General features: G+C 32.7%; 2 protein-coding genes across 4 annotated transcripts; one reads left to right on the forward strand and one right to left on the reverse strand.

The window, feature by feature from the left end:
- UGT80B1 (UDP-Glycosyltransferase superfamily protein) lies at nt 1-9,461 on the forward strand. 3 transcript variants are annotated; one of them, XM_089749569.1, is made up of 16 exons: nt 1-129; nt 546-1,038; nt 1,762-1,907; nt 2,225-2,248; nt 2,349-2,594; nt 3,271-3,382; nt 4,296-4,466; nt 4,607-4,670; nt 4,850-4,907; nt 5,024-5,201; nt 5,671-5,801; nt 6,418-6,520; nt 7,057-7,133; nt 7,370-7,417; nt 7,625-7,774; nt 8,969-9,461. In XM_089749569.1, the coding sequence occupies exons 2-16, from the start codon at nt 762-764 to the stop codon at nt 9,176-9,178; spliced, it is 1,995 nt and encodes a 664-aa protein (XP_089605695.1). In that variant the 5' UTR covers nt 1-129; nt 546-761; the 3' UTR covers nt 9,179-9,461. The 3 variants fall into 3 exon arrangements, with proteins under 3 accessions (XP_089605695.1, XP_089605694.1, XP_089605696.1); XM_089749568.1 differs by lacking the exon at nt 1-129 and having other exon boundaries at nt 472-1,038; XM_089749570.1 differs by lacking the exons at nt 1-129; nt 2,225-2,248 and having other exon boundaries at nt 644-1,038.
- A 9,626-nt stretch (nt 9,462-19,087) lies between these two features.
- On the reverse strand, nt 19,088-19,975 carry LOC111315161 (citrate-binding protein-like). The gene is made up of 2 exons (XM_022916745.2): nt 19,709-19,975; nt 19,088-19,600 (listed from the first exon to the last, which is right to left on the reverse strand). Exons 1-2 carry the CDS (start codon nt 19,973-19,975, stop codon nt 19,211-19,213), a joined length of 657 nt encoding a protein of 218 aa, XP_022772480.2. The 3' UTR covers nt 19,088-19,210.
- Nucleotides 19,976-22,134: the final 2,159 nt, after the last annotated feature.

Here is a 22,134-nt window from a genome sequence, read left to right on the forward strand (position 1 = left end):
GATTTCACGAATAAATTATTTTTGGATTCCTTAATACTTCTCTTAGCGGTCAACGATCTCAGTAAATTAGTTTGTCAGCAGAGTTGAGACCAGGCCAGACAGACTGAAGTTTCTTCTTATTACACGACAGTGAGTCTCTCCCACTCCAATTCAACTTCTCTCTTTCTCTCTTTCTCTCTTTCCAATACCAATCAATAATTACTCTGCTTTACAAACGGTTTGTCATTCTTGTTCACCTAACAGTTCTAATGGTTTTGTTAATTTGACTGGTGGTTGCTTCCTTCTTTCCTCATTTTGTTTCTTTTCTTGCTTTTAATTTTTCCCTTTTGTCTGTTCAAATTGTATTTTTTGATTTTAACAGCCAAGACCTGATATCTTTTCGTATTTTCTTTGACTTTGACGTCGACTACTTATTCTTTACTTGTCTGCGCTGGCAATTTCCTTTATAAATTTGGGTCTTTTCAAGGTTCTGGATCTAATGGGATGTTTCTTTACGATTTTCTAGTTCTGGGTTTTTACTATGTTTTTGGTTTTGCATCGTAAAGGTTTCGAAAATATGAGGATTTGGATATGTGGGAATTGTTGTTTGGAGACTTTTCGGGTCAACTTGGCTTTGCTTAGTGATTAAGTTTTTAGTCATTCAACTAAATTTGAAGTCTTTGAAGTTGTGGACAGTTGGGTCTTAGTTGTGAATTTGGTTCTTTCACATTTGGGGAATTAGAAGGTTTGGTGGGGGTTTAGCACTTGAAGCTTTGCATTGGATGGATACAATGGGGAGCAATGGGGTTAATCATCCACTGATAGATTTACAAGAGGAAAATGTTGGCGATGGCAGAAGTAAGGGAGTGCTCGAGGACTGTGAACAGACAGATGATGTAGATGAATCAGTGACAGTGGAGTATAGGTATTCTGATGAGCAATCCTTTTCAAGTTCCTATGTCGAGGAAGAGAATCAGAAGTCTAGTTCAGAGCGGAAGTCATCGGTTCTAGAGATTTCCCAGACGAAAGAATTGAGTGTCACGTCTTCTCCCCGTAGAGGTTAGTATTTTCCAATTCCTGATTTCTTTTCCTCGTTGGTGTGAGTTGTACCTTGCCAATTCTACTAGGAAATTGAGATTTATTTATCATCTTCAACTTCAAGAATAAACTTCGTAGTGCTTCTGTTCCATGTTATCATGGTTATATTATTTTAATGTCTCCATGGGACTTTGAGACGTAGGGTGGAACCTATCTGCCTTCTACTTGATATTTTTGTGCTATCTATGAAAATAAACCATATTGGCTGAATATGCTAATTAACAAGCATGGAAACTGGAAAGTATAAGCAAGATGTTTATTTAATTTACTGACAGGATGAATATGTGGCAAGGAAAGCATTTCAAGTTACTTTGAACTTAAAAAATGGAAAAAAAAAAAAAGTGAAGAACAAAACTTTCACTTTTTCTTGAATAACTTAAGCATTATTCAAATGGGTATAAATATCACTATACGTTTTGAGAAATGATTTCCTTTTATTGCGGAATATCTGTAATATAATGCCATTACCCCTGTTCCGTGGGAAAATAAACAACATGAACAAACTTTAGTTAAACCTCTATAAATTTTCTAGAGACAGACATGTAGTTTTATGCAGAGGGGTCACTGTGAATGTGATTCATATGTAATTTTAGGCTAATTGGTGTGAAAGAGTAAAGTTTTTTTTTTTTTTTTTTTAATGCTGTAAACTTTAATGATCTGATGCCAAATCATTTTCTCTTGAAGGCTTGGATCATTGTATCTCTGAACCAGTTGGTGCTCACGGAAACCTGTTAATAGATGACAGTGAGATTCCATTCTCTAGGTCAATGATGGAGAAGAAGGCTGCAAGACATGATCTAAAACTAGATAGGCTCTCAGAGCGTGAAAAGGTAGATAACAGAGTCACATTTATCTGACTGTAGTTTACAGTTTCTTTCCTGCTCATATATATGGATTGGCATCATTTTAAAAAAATTGGAGACATGCATATATGAGATTTTTGTGTAAATGCATGTTAGATGCTGTCTCCTGATTTACAATTATACTGCTTTGCTTTCTAGTCCTAAGCGAGCAGTTAGGATAATTATGGCAGGGATTTTTCTTTTCTTTTTGTTAAGAAATCTTAACACTATAGTGTTTTCTTTTTTTTTTTAAGTATGTTACTCTTTGCAATTTGGTTGTCTTGATGAAGTGATCTCTTTTTCAGGTTATTGAGAGACTCACGCGATGGGTTTGTCCTTTTCGCCTTGCCCTCTATGTTCTTGCTGTGACACGACTCTTTTCTTTTTGTTGTTCACAATTCCTTGCCTTTTTTGGTGTTCATTCTGCAGAAAAAACTGATTGTGGACCTTGTCAAGATCCAAAATGATGGGACGGTAGAAGTTGATCTAGCTAAAAGTTCTCCTGTAGCTTCTGAACTGTTAGAACTTTCCTCTATTGAGGGGGCACCCTTTGATGTTGATGATACTTCTTTCCATGAAGCCAATAAATCAATCCCAAGGTTGAAAATTGCCATCCTTGTGGTTGGAACAAGAGGAGATGTACAAACTTTTCTGGCTATGGCGAAGAGACTTCAGGTATGTTCAACATTATTTGATGATTCAACTTATTGCACTGATTTGTTGATTCATAGTTTTGGAATCTGCTCTATGTTATATAGTGAGAAAGAATTAACTTACTTCATAATTAAATATGCAGAATGCATCAGTGAGTCATAGAGCATGAACTTGAACCATGCTTGTTAAACCCAACGATGTTGTGGCCTAATATCACCCATATGCAAAATCAGAATGGTTGATCCGCAGCCTAAAATGCTAAAAAAGCCCTTATACTTTTATAAATTTCCTAAATGAAGCCCTATCTTTCTATTGTTGTCAATTAAACCCTTAAAATACTATTTTGTCTAATCCGCCCTTGAAGTATTATTTTTGTTTAATTAAGCCTTCAAAGTACTATTCTGTTTTATTAAACCCCTATTTCTGTAACAGATTTGAGTGGTTTTAATGCAAAATAAGGGCTTAATTAAACAAAAATAATGCTGTAAGGGCTCAGTTGGGTACAATAGAAGGATAAGGGCTTATATGAGAAATTTGAGAAAGAATAGGGGCTTTTTAGTATTTTAGCCTTGATCCATATCATAATTTTATGCATGGGCAGATGATTAGTTTACATATCATTAATTTGAGCCAAACTTTCCATAGAATTGATTCTTTTATTAATTTTTAATTTACAGATTGTTTACTTCTTTTTCAGGAGTTTGGTCATCATGTTAGGTTGGCAACTCATGCTAACTTCAGTAGCTTTGTAAAGTTGGCCGGCATTGACTTTTATCCTCTGGGTGGTGATCCTCGGGTTTTGGCTGGATGTAAGAGGTCCCTGACCTTGAAACTATTGCAATTTATCATATTTATGCTGGTACCTATTTTGGCGATAGATTTTAAAAATAAATCCCACCTCATGGTTATCAAACTGATATGGGATTTGCCTAAATGCACTGCATCTTGTTTTGCTTGTTTGGAAACTATAAGGGGAAGGGAAGGAGAGGAAATGGAGGAAGAGGAAAAAATGAGAAGGAGAGGGTAAGCTTCACCCTGTTTGGGTTGCTTGAAAGAAGAGGGAAAGGAAAGGAAGGGTATGTTATCAAACATTGTTGGGCTAAGGATTGTAGAAGTGGAAGGAAATGATAACTTATCATCTTCTTTATGATTATATGTGTTATATATCAAGATAAAATGTCAAACTAAGGGCAATTTTGTCTGTACAGTAAAAAGGTTTAATTTCATGCCCCTCCAAATCCTCCTTTTTAGGGAGTTTAAACAAAAATGAAGGTTTGGAGGCTTTTGGAAGGATACATCTGTTCCTCCAAATCCTTCCTTTTCTATCAAAATGTTTTTCAAACAAGAGAAAGGGTAGCACTCCCCTCTCTTTGCTTCCCTTTCTGTTCCTCTCCCCCCCCCCCCCCCCCACTCCAAAAAAAAAAAAAAAATCCAAACAAGCATTAAAGAGCTAAGCCATCATTTTCTAGATATTCATTCAAAGTGAATACCAGCTTGTTGTCTGCCTTGGGATTATATGAGAATCTCAATTACTTGGAATTCTTATCGATTTTGAATGCTTGGCTTGATCTTAACATTTCTGAACATGTTTCATTCTGTGAAGTTGCTGTGATTGTTATAGTCTTTCTCTTTGTTTTCTTTTGCTATTCATTGTCAACTAGCATTTACTTTGCCTTAATTTGTTTGTATAATGTTAATATGTTTGAGTATTTTTTATTGTAGATATGGCTAGAAATAAAGGTTTCATCCCATCTGGACCTGGAGAAATATCAATACAGAGAAAGCAACTAAAGGCCATTATCGAATCTCTTCTTCCTGCATGCACAGAACCAGATATAGAAACAGGCATGCCGTTTAGAGCACAGGCAATCATTGCAAACCCACCGGCTTATGGTGAGTCCATAAGATATTTTCTCTCAGTACCTAACGGTGTTAATAATTTTTTCAAATTTCCATGTTACCTTATTTTGTGAGGAGCAAATTCTCATCTTTAAGATATTTTTCTGCACAAATATATGTGCTTTTGGATGCAGGACATGCTCATGTTGCGGAAGCTCTTGGTGTTCCCCTTCACATATTTTTCACAATGCCTTGGACGTGAGTTAGGTTTTCCTTTTCGATTTGTCTTCCAATACCCCTTCTCTCAATATAACTGGATTCTATCATTTTAAGGGAGGGGGGAGGGTACTTGCTTATGTGCACTGATGCAAAAGCATGTAAAAACTAACAAAAAATCTGTTAGGTTATATCTACTCACTTCTGTTTTGATTAGGCAGGCCAACATATGAATTTCCTCATCCATTGGCACGTGTACCTCAGAGTGCTGGATACTGGGTAAGTCCTTGATTTGAAGCTTGCTTTTCTTTTCTTTTTGCTCATATGAATTAATTTTTGAACAAATTGCAATGACAAACCTGTCCATTCCACCTTGTTCTTGTTGTTCAATTCAGCTTTCCTATATAGTTGTGGACTTACTGATATGGTGGGGCATAAGGGGATATATTAATGACTTCAGGAAAAAGAAGTTGAAGCTTGCTCCTATCGCATACTTCAGTACATACAATGGATCAATATCTCATTTGCCAACTGGCTACATGTGGAGTTCTCATCTTGTGCCAAAGCCAAAAGGTAACGGTGTTACATGTGCTTTTTAAATGAATTTTCTATTAATGGCAATACAATTTCCACATTTGCAAATACTTGAACTGAAAGAAACTATTTGAGAATTTCTTTTTTCTTTATTAAACTTCAATATTTTTTCAGACAATATATGGTTGTATGGCATCCAGTATCTGCAATCATACAAAGTGTTTGGGTTTTTCTTTCTTCTATCTTTACCCTACTCGTATGCTTCTTTTTGTTGTTAGTCATTCTAAAAGAATTTCTTCCTTCCGCCTCTTCTGCAACTTTAATATTCTTTTGCACAAGATATTTTTTCATATGGCACATTATCTGGTATAATGGACAGTGCAAATTTTATTTTTCTTATGTTTATTCCTTACCCATATGTTTCTCTCTGTTTTCAGAATGTCAGTCATTCTAATATTGTTATTGTTTACTTGTCCCGTAGCTTACTTCATTATGAAATAATATGCAGATTGGGGTCCCTTGGTTGATGTTGTTGGTTACTGTTTTTTGAACTTGGGGTCGAAGTATCAACCTCAAGAAGAGTTTTTGCAGTGGATTCAGAAGGGATTGCAACCCATATACATTGGATTCGGAAGCATGGTATGATATCTCACTGAATGGTGGTTTGAAGTGACTTATTTTATGATCTATCTTGTCTTTTAAATTAAAAAGAGTTATGAGATCTATTTCATGGTTGCCAAGGTTCTTTGAAAATGATTTAAAGTGGAGTGATCTAAGATCAACTAACTGAAATATTACTAGGTTATCAAAGCATTTTATCTCTAAATTGTGTGGGTGCATATGTGTGCATATGCACATGCATCCTGCCTAATATTGTAAATGAAAACAGTCTACATGGGGTTGACTTCTGCTTGTTGGACTTTGATTGGTGAGTATGGAGATTGGATATGATAACATAGATGGAAATCCGAAGAATTGATGAAATATTTATCAAGGTTTTAGGAATAGGGATTCCATTTCTAATTTGCATATGATATTAAGGTCACTTTGCTGATAGAAATCCTGAATTTGCTTCATACAATTGAAAGAGATCAGGGCTGAATTAAAATAGAAGACAAGCAAAAATCATTTCTCTGAGGTGGAAGGTTATGAGGATTCCTTTGTATATTGATTCGTTTTATAGTGATACACATGCTTTGGTACTTTTCATGAAAATTAAAGATTATAGCAAAATATTCTGTTCCTGCTTATGAAGCCTCTTGAAGATTCCAAGAAAACAACAGATATTATTTTGGAGGCACTAAAAGATACAGGACAAAGAGGAATAATTGACCGAGGTTGGGGTCATCTAGGGAACTGTAAGTAACTTCCTTTTGTTTATTCTTCTGTCTTTTTTTAACCTGTTGTTGATGTCTTGAGAGATCATATCTAGTTACAGAAGGTATTCTTTTTGGTTGTGGTTTAAGATATTTTTTTTGGTATGTTGTGGTTTCTGATTTGATGTTGTTTATTTTGTCATTTACTTGTGTTTTTTTTCTTTTTTGTTTTCCTTTCCAAGTTTTTGTAAGTTTCTGTGGTACCTTCAATCAAGGAATAGGAACTTAAGGACTGTTCTAGGATCTGCATGTGCCTTTGTATGTAAACAATGTGATTTTAATCTATATTTCGATGTTTGAAACTTAACTTCAACCTTTACTGAATTGAGCATGTTGAAAAATGAATGATAGGAGTAAGTACTTATCTGTGGAGGTTGTAATTGATAACTTCATGTTATGAAAGTTTCCCTGTGTTAGTACATTATAGGATATGTATTAGCATATAAATTACATTGTAGGACATGTACTAGTATATAGAATTACTAGCATCTTTTTCTTATAGTTTATTTGCCCTGCAGTTTCAGAAGTTCCTGAGAATGTTTTTGTCCTGGAAGACTGCCCTCATGATTGGTTGTTTCCTCAATGTTCTGCTGTGGTAAGTTCTTGGTTCTACTCTATGTTTACTTACTTTGAGGGGATTCTTTAATGCGCTTAGATATAACAACTGCAATACAATTTTGCGGGAATTGAAGAAACTACCAGATATGTGTGATAGGATCACTTTAATGTAGCCAATGTGTGAAATGATGAAGATTTCATAGTCTTTTCAATAATTATATGTTTTGTCTCTTAAAATGTTTAACTGGAAACATTATTTCCTCAAAAATGCAGGTGCATCATGGTGGTGCTGGAACCACAGCCACAGGACTTAAAGCTGGGGTAATTTTCTTTTTACTCTTTTCATAGTGTAAACATTTTTATTGCATTTGTACATACATTTGTTTTTGTTTCAATTATGTGTTTTTAGCCCTTAATATATATGACTGAGTGATATCTTGTTTCAAAGCGATGAAATATAATATTCTAATGGAATCTTGTGTATTCGTAATCTTTATCTTGTTCTAATGCCAAAATTTGGAATTATAGTGTCCAACAACCATAGTGCCGTTCTTTGGAGATCAGTTCTTTTGGGGTGATAGAGTACATCTGAGAGGGCTTGGACCCGCACCAATACCAATATCTCAGCTCAGTGTTGAGAAGCTTTCAAATGCTATAAGATTCATGCTCAAGCCAGAGGTAACGCCAGTAACTTTTGTTTGCCTAAGTGACTATGATTCATTGCATTAACAATCACGTATCTGATTGATAGCACCATCCGTGGATAATCATCTCCTTGATATATATAGATGATGGGTGGGAGGATAATTATTCTATAATTATTTATTGTCAAAATGTTTTACTATCTTATGAGTTATGAGAATAGTTACTTCTATCCTACAAACTTTCTCATTTAACTTGACACAAGGAATGCTGGTGAATTTTTTCAGTAGTTGCACGGATGCATACATCTAATATTAAAGGAAAACATTATCAAAGATTTTGGAAAAATCCTTTATGCATACTCTTTTCACAAGAGTCTAATTCCAAACTGTTACTGTTATGCTGCCTGTGAAATATAACCTTATATTTAGTGTCAAGAAGATGTTATAGCTTTTGCACAAATATTCTGAAACGCAGAAGCACATTTCAACTTTTGAAAAGTATAACTGTCAAAAAAAAAAAAACTTGAAGAATAAATTGAACTTGAGTATACTCCTCTGTTATCAGGAGATGCACATATGAAAATTATTGGATTCTCACATTAGACTGCTCTAAAATTCTCTCTTTCTTCTTTGGTGTTCTTTGTAGTTACTTCTCTTTTTTTTTTTTTTTTCACTTTTGATGCTTATTGTATTTCTTTCCTGAAAAAAAAAAAAAAAAATAGAGAAAGTTGAAAAGCTAAATGAAGTAAAATGCTTCATGGCGGGGTTGCATTTGGACCTTTCATGCTCTCTTCTAGTAGCTGGAATATCCAGAACTTGGGTTTGCACAATTAAGTAAAGACAAGTTCAGATGGTGGAGGAATACAAAAGAAACATGGGCAATATTGTCAACACAAGTTAAAAGAAAGCATTTAAAATTGCCATTTTTGTTTGTAGTGGAAAATAATGAAAACAAAAGGCTTAGAAAGAGTGAAAAGACTTTCATTTTTATCAATTTGAGTGGTGATTTAAATTAGCTTAGTCCAAGAATGCCCTTATGTACTTGGTCTTTAACTAAAAGCTTCACATGTTCAGGATCATTCTTCAAGTCCATGAGTTTATTATCTGCAGCATATGTTTCCCTTTTTACTTAACTTTTTTCTAATATGCGGAGTCATATCTTCTATATGCCACTATAATATTACTAGATACAAGTTCAGACTTTTCAATGGAACTTGATTTCTCACAGGTGAAATCCCATGCAATGGAGTTAGCAAAATTGATAGAAAACGAAGATGGTGTTGCAGCTGCAGTTGATGCATTTCACCGGCATTTACCTCCAGAGCTGCCATTGCCTACTGCACCTTTGGAGGAAAATGATCATCCAAACCCTTTACAATGGTTCTTCCTTCAAATTGGAAAATTGTGCTGCCTTCCTTGTGGGTTGTGGAATTCATAGATTATCTTACAGTGTTTTACAGATAAGTTTATAATTTTTTTAGTTTTTTCCCGATTACATCATTCTTTCAGTGTTTTTTCATTACATTCATAGCTTTGATGAAATTTGAGAGCAGAGAATTGCATACCAGTGTAGATTTCTCCCATAGAGTGTGTCACAACATTAGGCTTTCTTCTATCACCATTTGTAAAATCGGAAGTGATAGCACTGATAGATTAGATTAAGCTTTGATTATAAGTACCTTTTCTTTTGGATGTTAATTGCATCGACATTTTGTTGTTCTTGTTTCCTTCCACTGAATTTCTTTTGGCAGCTGTAATTTTTCTTGTTCTCGAAGGATTTTCACTTGTGAGCTGAGAATTTACTTTAGAATTCATCAAAAGGGCTGAGAACTCAGAGCCTGACTTGGATACTCGTCTAAACTTCTTCTTGACCTGAACCTGATGGTTACCTACTTGTAAGGTAAAATTATGTTCAAGTTAACCATTATCTGAAAGACATATCCAGACTGATGTAGCATCTGAATCTGAGATGATTCCAAAAATCAATGATCAAGACCTCACATAACATGAAATATTCAGCTTAAGTGTCTAATTTTAGACTTTATCATTTTCTTGTAGTTTACTTTAATAGAAGAAAGATTTTAGAGTTGATAAAAGTTACTTTTAATTACAAGAAAATTAGTAAAATTGAATTTTTATTCAAAAGTGAATAGCTTTCACAAAAGTACTTTCCTATAGAGTCAAATTTAAGCAGTTAAATTAAAAAGTGAGCTTGGGTTGAATTTAGAGTTTTAAGTTTTTGAGTCAAGATAAACTCGAACTTTAGTTTGATTTGATTCACTCTTAACTCTTTAAGATGGTATGAACATGTAGATTATATATATATATATATATATATATGATATGCTCAAGAAAATATACTAGCTGATTACATTAACATTGGATATTAAGAGTTAATTATATTTTTGGTACCTGAACTTTAAGAAAATGTCTTAATTGGCACCTAAAAAAATAAAATATATAATTTGCACCCTAAGTTTTCAAATAATTAACAATTTACACTATAAACTTTCTAATTATGTGTCATATTAGCATAAACTCTAATCTTGGTAACTATCTCAGCTTATATAAAACAGCGTTTGATAAATATTATTATGTGTTCATCACATATACTATAAACATATTTTTTAATATAAATTAAAAAAATATATTTTAATTTATTTGAACCATAAAAAAAAGTTTATGCTTGATTAATTATTTTTTGTAATGTGACATCTACATGAAAATTTTTATGAAAAATTTAACATTTTTATTTAACAAATATTAGTCATATAACAAAATTATTTTGGTTAGATACGATATAGACGAGTTAAATTAATAATATTAGAATTTAGATTAAAACAATAAATTATTTGAAAGTTTAGAGTGTAAATTGTATATTTTATTTTTTAGATACTAATTTGTACATCTTTTCAAAGTTCATATAAAAAAATGTAATTAACTTTTTGTGCTAATAAATAACCACTTTTCTAAACCGGATTAATTGACTTTATACACTGCATTACAATATAACAATAACATTTAATGCAAAGGTATGTCTACCTTGATTCAATGTAGTTGCTAGAGTTAGTTGGTGCAGCATAAACACCACATTTAAAGTTAGGGTTGGCTGGCCCCTGATCGTCGTCACTACAAACTTTTTTTTACCCATCTATGAAAACTGTGACCTACCCTTTGCCAATATCGTGGATCACATTGACTCTGAACCACGTGTGTGGAAGGTACTTGTTAGGTTATGTGCACTCATATTAGTTGGGTAATTTTGGTCGGTGAAATTTTTTCTTGCGGAGTCTAAACCGACTCTTCATTATTAATGCTGGTTCTGGATTCAGTATGCAGTGAAAGGTAGGTACTTGAGGCCTTTCTGGATGCACGAATTCAACTCAATGGCATAGTTGTCTCTAAAACGCCGTCTTAACAGATTTTCAAACGTTCGAGTGACTGTGGGATCATTTTATCCTACTAAAGCCTTATTTAGATTTGGAATTTTGGGGAGTTTTGCTCCCTAATTGTAGCATGGATGCATTTGTAGTGTCCAACAACGCAGTTGGGGTCAAAACTACCATTGCCCTTTCAGTCTTCAACCAGAGAAAAAAAGATTCAGTAACTACTGGATCCTGCGGTAATCAACTGTTCTGAGAAGGGTAACCGATTGTCTTGATGTAAAATTGAAAAGATGATAAGATTTTTAATTATACCATTGGATTATCTTTTTGATGATACAGTCGACTGTCATATTTATCTCATTTTCAATTTATACCGTTATAATACTCACTATTGGTCCTAAACCAATAAATATAACAATACAAAAGTAATATATCATAATAAATCTATAGTAATAAGTAATAATTAACAATCAATAACACAAGAAAAATAAAGTATACTAAGATTTATGTGAAAAATCTTCTAGTGTAGAAGAAAAAATAATTTACCATAAAAAAAAATCTTCACTATCAAATAATAGATATATAAAGTTATTCTCTAACTAAAATTAGAGTTAATTAACAACTAGAGAAATAATTAAAGAAATCTTATTAAATAGGTAACTCAATAAATATACCTTGGATTTGTTTCTAGAAAGCTTCAAACCCGATATTTATCATTCAGAATGTAAAACTTTGAATCATAAACTTGCTGACAAAATTTTAGCTCAATCGGATTACGGATCGACTTCCGTTCAACCAACTCTCCTGTCTCTCTTTTCTTTCTATTTTCTTGGCTTCTCTTTTCTCATTTCTTTTCTTGGTTTGCAACGTCACCTTCTTTTTTTTTTCCATCTTAAAACAGTTCTACATCTTTTTATTAAGTAGTTAGGGCTCTCTTAAGGAAGCCTAAAAACATAAAGCCCATGACCTTTGAATAGTAAAAAAACTCACCCCATTTTCCTAACAATCTTCCCCTCCAATCCCATTAGAAGGAGATTCATCACTATAGCAATTTTATTTAGAATTTACCTTGGCCAAGGAACTCATTTCGGCCAGTTAGTACAGAGCTCAAGCTTTTCCTTGGAAAATAACTTAGTCAATATATCTACTACATTCTCATTAATATGGACTTTTTTCAATAGTATCTGTGGTTTCTCAATCACTGAATATAACCAGTGATATCTAACATCAATGTGCTTCGTTCTAGAATGATACATCACATTCTTATTTAAATCTAAAGCACTTTGGCTATCACAGAACACCATACACTCTTTTTTATTCAATTCTAATTCAAGAAGAAAATATTTCATCCAAAGTATTTCTTTATCTGCTTCGGTTACTGCAATATACTTAGTGTCTGTAGTTAACAAAATAACACACTTTTATAACTTAAACTGCTAAGACATAGCTCCTCCTGTAAAAGTGAACAAATATCCTGAAGTAGATTTCCTACCATCAAGATCACTTGTCATGTTAGAATCAGTAAACCCTTTTAAAACTAGTTATGAAACACCATAACTCAAGCACATTTTTGAAATGCTTCTCAAATATTTGAAAATTCATTTTACTATTTCTCAGTGAACCTTTCCTAGATTAGAAAAAAAATCTACTCACTACACCAATTGCATGAGCAATATTAGGCCTGCGTAAATCATAAGATACATCAAAGAATCAACTGCAAAAGAATAAAGAATGCTAGAGATAGTTAATTGCTCTTTCTTAGTCATCGGATAAGATTTTTTACTTAGATAAAAATGGTTGGTAAGTGGACTACTAATTGATTTAGCATGTTACATGTTGAATTTACTAAGCATTCGTTTAACATACTTTTTCTATAATAACCATAGCTTTTCAACTCTTTTATCCTGGATAATGTTCATACTGATAATCTGCTTTGCTGGACCTAAATCTTTCATGTCAAAGGACTTAGATAACTGTTCATTCAACTTGCAAACTATACTAGCATCTTGTCCCATAATCAACATATCGTCAACATATAATAAGATAATAACAAAGTTACCATCAAAAATTTTTTTAACATACACATAAGGATCCACTGTCATTCTTTTATAGCTGTAGCTTACCATAAAAGAATCAAACTTTTTGTACCAATATCGCAAAGCTTGTTTTAAGCCATACAAGCTTTTTTTCATTTTATAAACTAAGTGCTCTTTCATTTTCACTCAAGCTTATTCATATAAATGTCCTTTTACAAGTTACCATGCAAGAATACAGTTTTAATATCAAGTTACTCAAGCTTAAGATTCAAACTAGCTACTAATCCCAATACTAGTCGAATGGAAATAATCTTCACAATTGGAGAGAAGATCTTATCAAAATTGATTTTTGGTTTTTGAGAAAAATCTTTCACCACCAAATGAGCTTTGTATCTCACTAGCTTGTCATCGTTTTTTTCAACTTGAACACCCATTTATTTTTCAATGACTTTCTTTCTTTTGAAAGTTTAACAAGATCATAAATATCATTTTTTTATAATGACTCCATCTCTTCTTCATTGCTTTTAACCAGTGCTCTCTATCCGGAGTAACTTGTACATCTTAGAAGCTCTCTAGCTTCCCCCTCACTAGTAACTAAAATAAAATCTGAACTTGGATACCTAGTAGATGGCCTGTTCTTTTTAATAGATCTCTTAGGTTGAAACTTTACACCACCTGATGCCAAAGGTAGCTCTCATTGCTTAACATTCTCAGGTAGAAAAGATTGCTCTATCTATTCAAAACTGATTGCATCTAGCTCATCACTAACAGTGGTTGGCTCATTTATATCCTTAAGTTTTATTTTTTGCTCATTTTCACCATCTGTGAAATTTTATGTGAAACCTCTGTCGGTGTTAAAACATCACACTCAACAGTAACCCATGTCTTCTCATTTTTTTTAAGATCTACTATGGTTTCTTTTTTATGAAAGATCATATCTCTAATTCTGACTGTCTTTCTCTTTATTGGATCCTATGCCTTATAGCGAAATTTCTCATCACTATATCTTACAAATACATATTGTATGGCTTTACTATTAAGCTTTGACCTCTGTTCTTTCGATACATACATGAGCTTTACACCCAAAAACTTTTAAGTGAAAGTATGAAGCATCTTTTCTTATCCACACTTTTTTTGGAATGTTAAAACCAAAAGGAACTAATGGTGATATGTTAAGCAAATAATAAGCTATGTTGACTACTTTATCTTGGAATGGCTTCAGTAATTTTGCCATCCTTAACATACATCTGATTTTTTTCATAATGGTACGGTTCATCCTTTCAGCTATACCATTATGCTACGGTTTTCCAGGTTCTGTCATCTCATGCATGATCCCATGCTTTGAACAGTACTTTTTAAAGTCTTTATATGTGTATTCCTCACCATTATCAGTCCGAATACACTTTAAGGGTAACCCTATCATCCTTTCCACCATGACATAAAATTTTTGAAAATACTACAATACCTGACTTTTATTTTTTAACATATACACCAAAGTCTTACATGAAGCATCATCAATAAAGATTAATAAAATACTTACTACCACGTAATGACTCAACCTCAATGAGATCACATACGTTAGGATATATCAATTCTTTTTTCTCTGTGAACTCTTACGAAAAGAAACTCTGTGATGCTTATCAAACAAATAATGATCATATGAATCGAAAGACATACTTTTGGTCAAAATGAGAGACTGCCTTGTCAAAACCTGTAACCACTTCTCATTCATGTGTGCTAGCCTCTTGTGCCATAAGTTTGCTTAAGCTTCATCCTCAATGGCATTTATCTGGTTGTCGTTCAATTACATCTATATCTTATATATTGTGTAATATAATTTTTCTCTTACAACTACCATAGATCTTTTAAGAAACTTTCATTGTCTTTTCTTTTGTCGACTCTCATATCCTTACTTGTCAAGGACATTAATAACAAGTAAGTTCATTCTCATATCCGAAATGTGTCTAACATCATTCAAAGTCAATATGCAGTCTATACTAGTTTGTACAACAATATCACCAATCCCAACAATTTATAACACATTCTTATTTTCTATCTTGGTGCAACTAAAGTCTCTTTCTTTGTAAATTATAAACAACTCCCTTTTAGGAATATAATGATATGCCACTATTGTGTCAACTATCCACTCAATACCAAAATCACTAATATGATTATAATCACCATGTGTACAAATCAAAGTAACTGAATCACTATCTGAATTCACTACTATAACATTACCATCATCTGAACTCTTGCCTTTCTCATCTTTTCGTTCTTGCTTCAAGATTTTAAAGTATCATTTTATATGACCAACTTTACCACAATGGAAGCACTTCATTTTATCTCTGAACTTTAATCTATATTTAGACTTATTACAATCTTTTGAGTTCAAAATGTGTTTGACATCCTTCAAAGTCAATATGCAGCCCATACTAGTTTACACAATAATATCATCGATCATAATAATCTATGACACACTCTTGTTTCCTATCTTGGTGCAACTAAAATCTCCTGCTTTGTAAATTGTAAACAACTCTCTTTTAGGAACATAATGATATGCTACTCTTGTATCAACTATCCACTCAATGCCAAGATCACCAACATGATTACAATCATCATGTGTACAAATCAAAGTAATTGAATCACTATCTGAATTTACTGCTGCAACATTGCCATCATCTAAACTCTTGTTTTTTTTATCTTTTCGTTCTTGCTTCAAGATTTTATAGTATCGTTTTATATGACCTGCTTTATCACAATGAAAGCACTTCATTTTATCTTTGGACTTGGATTTATATTTAGACTTACTACAATATTTTAAGTTCTAACCTCTGCCGATGTTTTTACCTTTGTTCTCTGTGACCAGAGCTTGATTCTCAGGGTTTGAATCTTTTCACCTTGCTTTTTCATTAAACATACTATCATTTACCACCTCCAATGTTACCTTATAATCAAGAGCTGAACTAAGAATAGTGACAACTAGAGTATTTTAGTTGTCTGACAATGAACCTAAAAGAAACAATGCCTTCATTTCATTATCCATCTTAAGCTCCATAGTAGTCATCCGATTAAATATATCTTGAAAATCACTCAAGTGCGTTGTAATCGATCGTCCATCCCTGTACTGTAAAGTTATAAACTTTTTAACAATCATAACTTTATTCATACCTATTTTTCTCTTAGACAATGCTATCAATTTTTTTAAATAGTGTGGGCATCTGTCTCTTGCATTATATGATGAAACATATTGATATCAACTCATTTTCTGATTGTAGCCAGCGTCTTTTTGTCTAACTTCTTTTAGCTTTCATCTATCATATCTATTAGTTTAGTCGAATCACCAAATATCAATTCATATAAATCTTTACAACATAAATGATCTTCCATCACAAGATTCCAAATTGAATAATTTGATGCTATTAGTTTTATCATGGAACCCGTATCACCTTCCATGATTTCAAACAGAATTTACTTCTGTCTTAGGCTACTTTTGTATCAATATTTCAAAAATAACCCTTGTTTTGATACCACTTGTTGGGCTTGAAGTAATAAACATAATAACGCAAAAGTAATATATCGTAATAAACCTACAGTAATAGACAACAGTCAACAATCAACAATCAACAATCAACAATATAAGAAAAATAAAACACATCAAGATTTATGTGAAAAACTCTCAAGTGTAAATGGAAATATGACGGACCACAAAAAAAATTTTTCACTATCAAATAATAGATATAAAAAGTTCTTTTCTAGCTAAAATTAGAGCTAATCAACAATTAAAGAGATAATTAAAGAAATCTCACTAAATAGATGACTTAACAAATACATTATGGATTTGTTTCTATAGAGCTTCAAACTCGATCTTCACTATTCAAAATATAGAACTTTAAATCATAAACTTGTTAAAAAAATTTCAACTCAATCGAACCACAAATCAATTTCCATTCAATCAACTCTCCTTTCTTTATTTTCTTTCTATTTTTCTAGCTTCTTTTTTCTCTTTTCTTTTTTTTTTTTTGATTTGTGACGCCATTTTTTTTCACTTTAAAATAAATCCACCTGTTTTTATTAAATAATTATGGCTCTTAAGAAAGCCTAAAAACACAAAACCCATTACCTTTGAATGGTAAAAAAAAAAAATTAATGGGGCTACCCACTTTCTTAACACCCACTAGTCACTGTTATCATGTTTTCAATTTTGTGAAAAATAATCAATATTCTTTTAAATGGAACCTAATTTAATATCATAGAGGAATGTCCATTTTTTATAGTAATAAATTTCATTTGAATTTTACTCGTAACACAATGACCCAATGAAATTTACTCAGATATATTGTCAGAAAGTGCAGGGATTTGTCACTTCCAGAAAGATGCCTTGCTGATGCTTCGTTTTTCAGATTATTATTGTTGTAAACCATTAAAAAGGAATTAGATAAAATAAAGACTTCGTGATTGGATTTTGTAAAATTCACAGCTGGACCTTTATGATGTCCTTTTCACTCTTCGAAGTAGGAAGAAATAAAATCTATTCTCTCCAAATTATATCACAGCCCAATTAAATTGTCCCTTGAGGCTGCGACTTTGGATTGATATGTCACTCTACCTATATTTCTCTTTGGAAAAGTGTTTTAAAGTTTGGCAGGAACTGTTGTTGACCAAAACTTGAAACAATTCCCTCAAGTTGGAAATAAAAATTCAGGCAGGAACTGTTACAGGTTGTGCAAATGGTAGTGTCATGAAGCTGATGTATTTCATTAAAGCAATTGCATTTAAGTATTTGTCAAAGCAAATCCACTTTGAACCAAATTGATTCATGGTACCATTAGAAGCAAAGAACATGCAATTCATTTTGAAACTTGAAAAGGGCCAAAATTTCCTCTTTTCCTAATTTTTTTTTCCACTAATGTGATGTCACTGTTGATTTTTCCTCCCAAAATTTTGTTGCGTTCATAGCAGCAATTTGGGGTAGGCTGTCTGTGAATGAGATTAAAATTGTATTGTGGTCAATTGTATGTGCAGTGATCTTGGAGAGTGACATATACTTTTGTCTTCTCTATAACTAACCAAAATTTCTATAATAAAACCTTGCTACCCACTCAAAATATATATGTAAAGAACGGTTCCATTTGATTGTTTATCAAAGAAATTAGAATTTTTGTATTTGTTTCTGAAATCATTATCAGTTGATGCTATATCATACATAGATTCTGGTTAGAAACTATAAAATTAGTTATAGGCCTTGTTTTCTAGTTGTTGTCCAGTGAAAGAGTCTAGTGCTGTAATGAGTTCAAATAAATTGCTACATATTGTATATGTAGTAGTTGAAACATATCAAATGAAACAGTGGCTAAGGATTCTTGGATTTTCTCAGGGATTAATGGTCTTTTGTTGTCACACACAGTGCAACATGAGCAACTGGTGCCTTGCTACTTCAACAATAGCTGTTTTCTTCTTGTCCTAAATTAAGAGTTATTATAAGCCCTATTTACAAAAATTATATACTAGGTCATTACACAAAAATAGATTTTTCACGGTGCTCTTTTAGCGGCATTTCATTAAAAAATGTCGCCAGATTCCGTGATATGAAAATGGTAGCGTTTGAGGCGTTTTAGGCAGTTTGGCTCGATAAGATTCCAATTGTATTTAAAGAATGCATCAATTCTAACTCTTCTCAAAATATCTTAACATTTCTTTCCCAAATTTCTGTGATAATTATACGAGCGCTTAAAGCATCAAAGAAGAAGAAGGAAAAGGACAAAGAGAAAGAGCAATAACACTAGCCTAAAACTGGAATAAGCAAGACTTATTCTTTCATCATCACATAATATTCTCCCTGAAAAAGTTGGGCATGGATCAACTATCCAAAGGAGAAGAAAACCATGATTTCGAAAAATTCGGTGAACCACTGCTTCAAGATTGTAAATGATAGAAAGTGCAAACAGCAGTTCACAATATAAGGCATTTATTTTATAGTTTCAACAACAATAAAGCGAAAAGATACAAAAGCTTTATTTTCATTTCACAACCACATTATTTCAAGTACTTTCACTTTGACTTCTTATATATTTTGATGTCTCTCCATCTTGATTCCATGTAGTAGCTTATCTTTGCAGGTGCTGCATAAACTCCACACTTGAAATACAGGTCACCTGGCCCTTTATCCTTAGTTGAATACTTTTGAACACCATCAATGTATACTGTCACTTTTCCTCCATCAACATCATGGATTACATTTAATCTAAACCATTTGTCATAAAGACCGCTGTCCACCAGATCTCCACTGTAGTACCTCATATCTCCATCATAGATCCTTAGTATCAGAGTTGTCGCGCCCGAAGTTGTTCCATGGATTTGGGATATTGTAGCCCCGGATGTTCCATTCGGCACAAAACCATAGCCTTCAAACTGCCAAACTCCTGATGAATAGTCAAGACCCTGAAACATGAACATACTGATGATCTTTTGTGCTTTCTCTTACCTCGGAACATTTATTTGTAACACACAATTGCTTAAAAATATAGGAGAAAGGAAATGAAACTATACTTTTATCCGAATTTCGGTGCGTGGCTGGGTATGGCTGTTAGGGTCATGTGGTTTGTCATCAGCATAAACCCACAACTTGTGTATGCCATTTTCATAACTGTAGCGCTCGTCAAGAGGTACATTGTATGGTCTCTGCAATTCAAAATTTGCTTGTGTTAATGGCACAGGAGTGAAACCGTCTGTAGGATCCGCTTCGCATAGGTTGAAACCTTTCAGTAACCACAGAAGAACCAGAGAAAGAAGCATGTAGCTAGAGTTAGTATCCATGGTTTCTTAACTTTCTTTTGCAATAGTGAGAACTTTATGAAGAAAGACCAGTATATATAGCTGAAGTAGGTAGATTCCTGATAGATTTGGAATTTTATATGTTAGAGCAAATATTGAAAATTTGGAATTACTCCTTTTGATAAATTTGGAATTTTGAGAAAAAGCTCCAAGGCGTGTAACGGTGCCACTTTCCTTAAAATTTTATTTGCATCTACTGCATTATTTACTTAATAGGTATGCAAAAGGATTGCAGGCAATAAATCTTTAGGGTACAATGAAGCCCAGTGACTAATTGTGTTTTGCATTGATAAAATCGGTCCAGCAAGTAATCATTGGCATATCACAAGATCACTAAACTTCTATAAAGGTTTTTTGCAGCAAAACTTTTATAAAAAAGATCTAGAGTGTTTGGAAAGAAGGAAAGTTCCAAGAATTGTTTTCTATGTATTTTCAGAAAATCATAGGAGTCTTGTATAAATAGATAAATGTCCTTTCCTACAAACATGACTGTCTATTTTTAATAGACAAAAACTATCTATTTTTTAATAGTTGAAACTGTTCATTTTGAACAAACTTATCTCTATTTTGAACTAACTTAACTATTTTTTTTTTTTTTAAAGTGGGATTATTTCCCATATTTTATTTTGAAAATCTCTAATAATCCTCCACCATTTTCAAAATAATCCAGATTTATGATGACTTTGGAAATCAATTGTATAAATGAAAGTATCTTCCGATTTGAATCTTCACTTTGTGAAAATAAGTTAAAGTTAATTAAAATCATATGAGAGACTATGCTTTGAACCAACAATTTCATTTGGTTAACCGAACTTGTCTCACACAATGATTTCAACACCCAATTAATGTTTAGTATCTGATGACACATTTATGGCAATGTGTCTACATTCTTTTGTCATGAGTGCTATAGCCAAGCTCTTAAGCTCCTAGAAGTGGCCACACTTCACACTCACAAAGGTAGCTCTCATCAAGAGTGTTCTCCTAACTATAGGACTCTAACATATTTATGTTATGGGTCTATTAATAATATATTACTCATCATTCCTTTACCATTATGGGTCCCTAGCACTTTACCTAAGACAGCAATAAACATTACTATAGTGCTAGTAGTCATATACAGATGATGTACTTTGTCTTATTGAACTCAATACTTGGCGTTATATTAAGTGTTGAGTTGAATTTTTATCATGGGTGACTTTACTTCATGAGTTTGTGCTCCATCCCTATTGAGGTTTTTTTTACCAATTCTCTAGCAAGACTTTTGGTTAAAGGATCTGCCAAGTTTTCACTTGACCTTACATAATTTATAATGATCACTCCATCTAAAATTAATTATCAAACATTGTTATGTCTTAATCCAATATGTCTAGACTTTCCATTATATATTTGGCTATATGCCCTTGTTAGAGTTATTTCATTATCACATCAGATAAAAATTGAAAATTTTGGTTTAGGTTATAAAGGTACTTCATATAATAAATTTTTTAATCATTCAGCTTTTTTAGTTGTTACGACTAATGTAATAAATTGGGCTGCCATGATGGAATCCGTTATGCATGTTTCTTTCTTGGAGTGGAATCTATTATGCATGTTTGTTTCTTGGAACCCTAAGAAATGACACCCCCACCAAGTACAAAGATCCACTCATTTGTAGAAGCATGATCTTTTATATTAGTAATCCAATTAGTATCAGAATATCCTTCTACAATTAAAGGGTATCCACTATAACACAATCCATAATTGATTGTTTTCTTCAAATATTGAAGTACTCTTTTAACTGCTCGCCAATGCAAGTTACTTGGATTACTTGTGTACTTACTAAACTTTCTAATAGCAAATGCTATGTCTGGCCTTGTACAAGTCATTGCATACATCAGACGACTAATTACTCTTGCATATTATAATTGATCAATTATTCTATCAGTATTAGATACTAATTTCAGTTGAGAATCCATGGGTGTAGATATTGGAATAAAATCGAAAAGATCAAACTTTTTAAGTACTTTTTAAATATAATGCGATTGTGATAAGTTTATGCCACTATCATTTTGGATTATTCTAATTCTAAGAATAACATCTGCTACACCTATATCTTTCATTGAAAAGTTATTTGATAAAAATTTCTTTTTTTCCTTAACTTA

This window comes from Durio zibethinus, chromosome 20, assembly GCF_047325235.1.
Source record: "Durio zibethinus cultivar Kanyao isolate XHJ-2024 chromosome 20, ASM4732523v1, whole genome shotgun sequence".
NCBI classification, from domain to species: domain Eukaryota; kingdom Viridiplantae; phylum Streptophyta; class Magnoliopsida; order Malvales; family Malvaceae; genus Durio; species Durio zibethinus.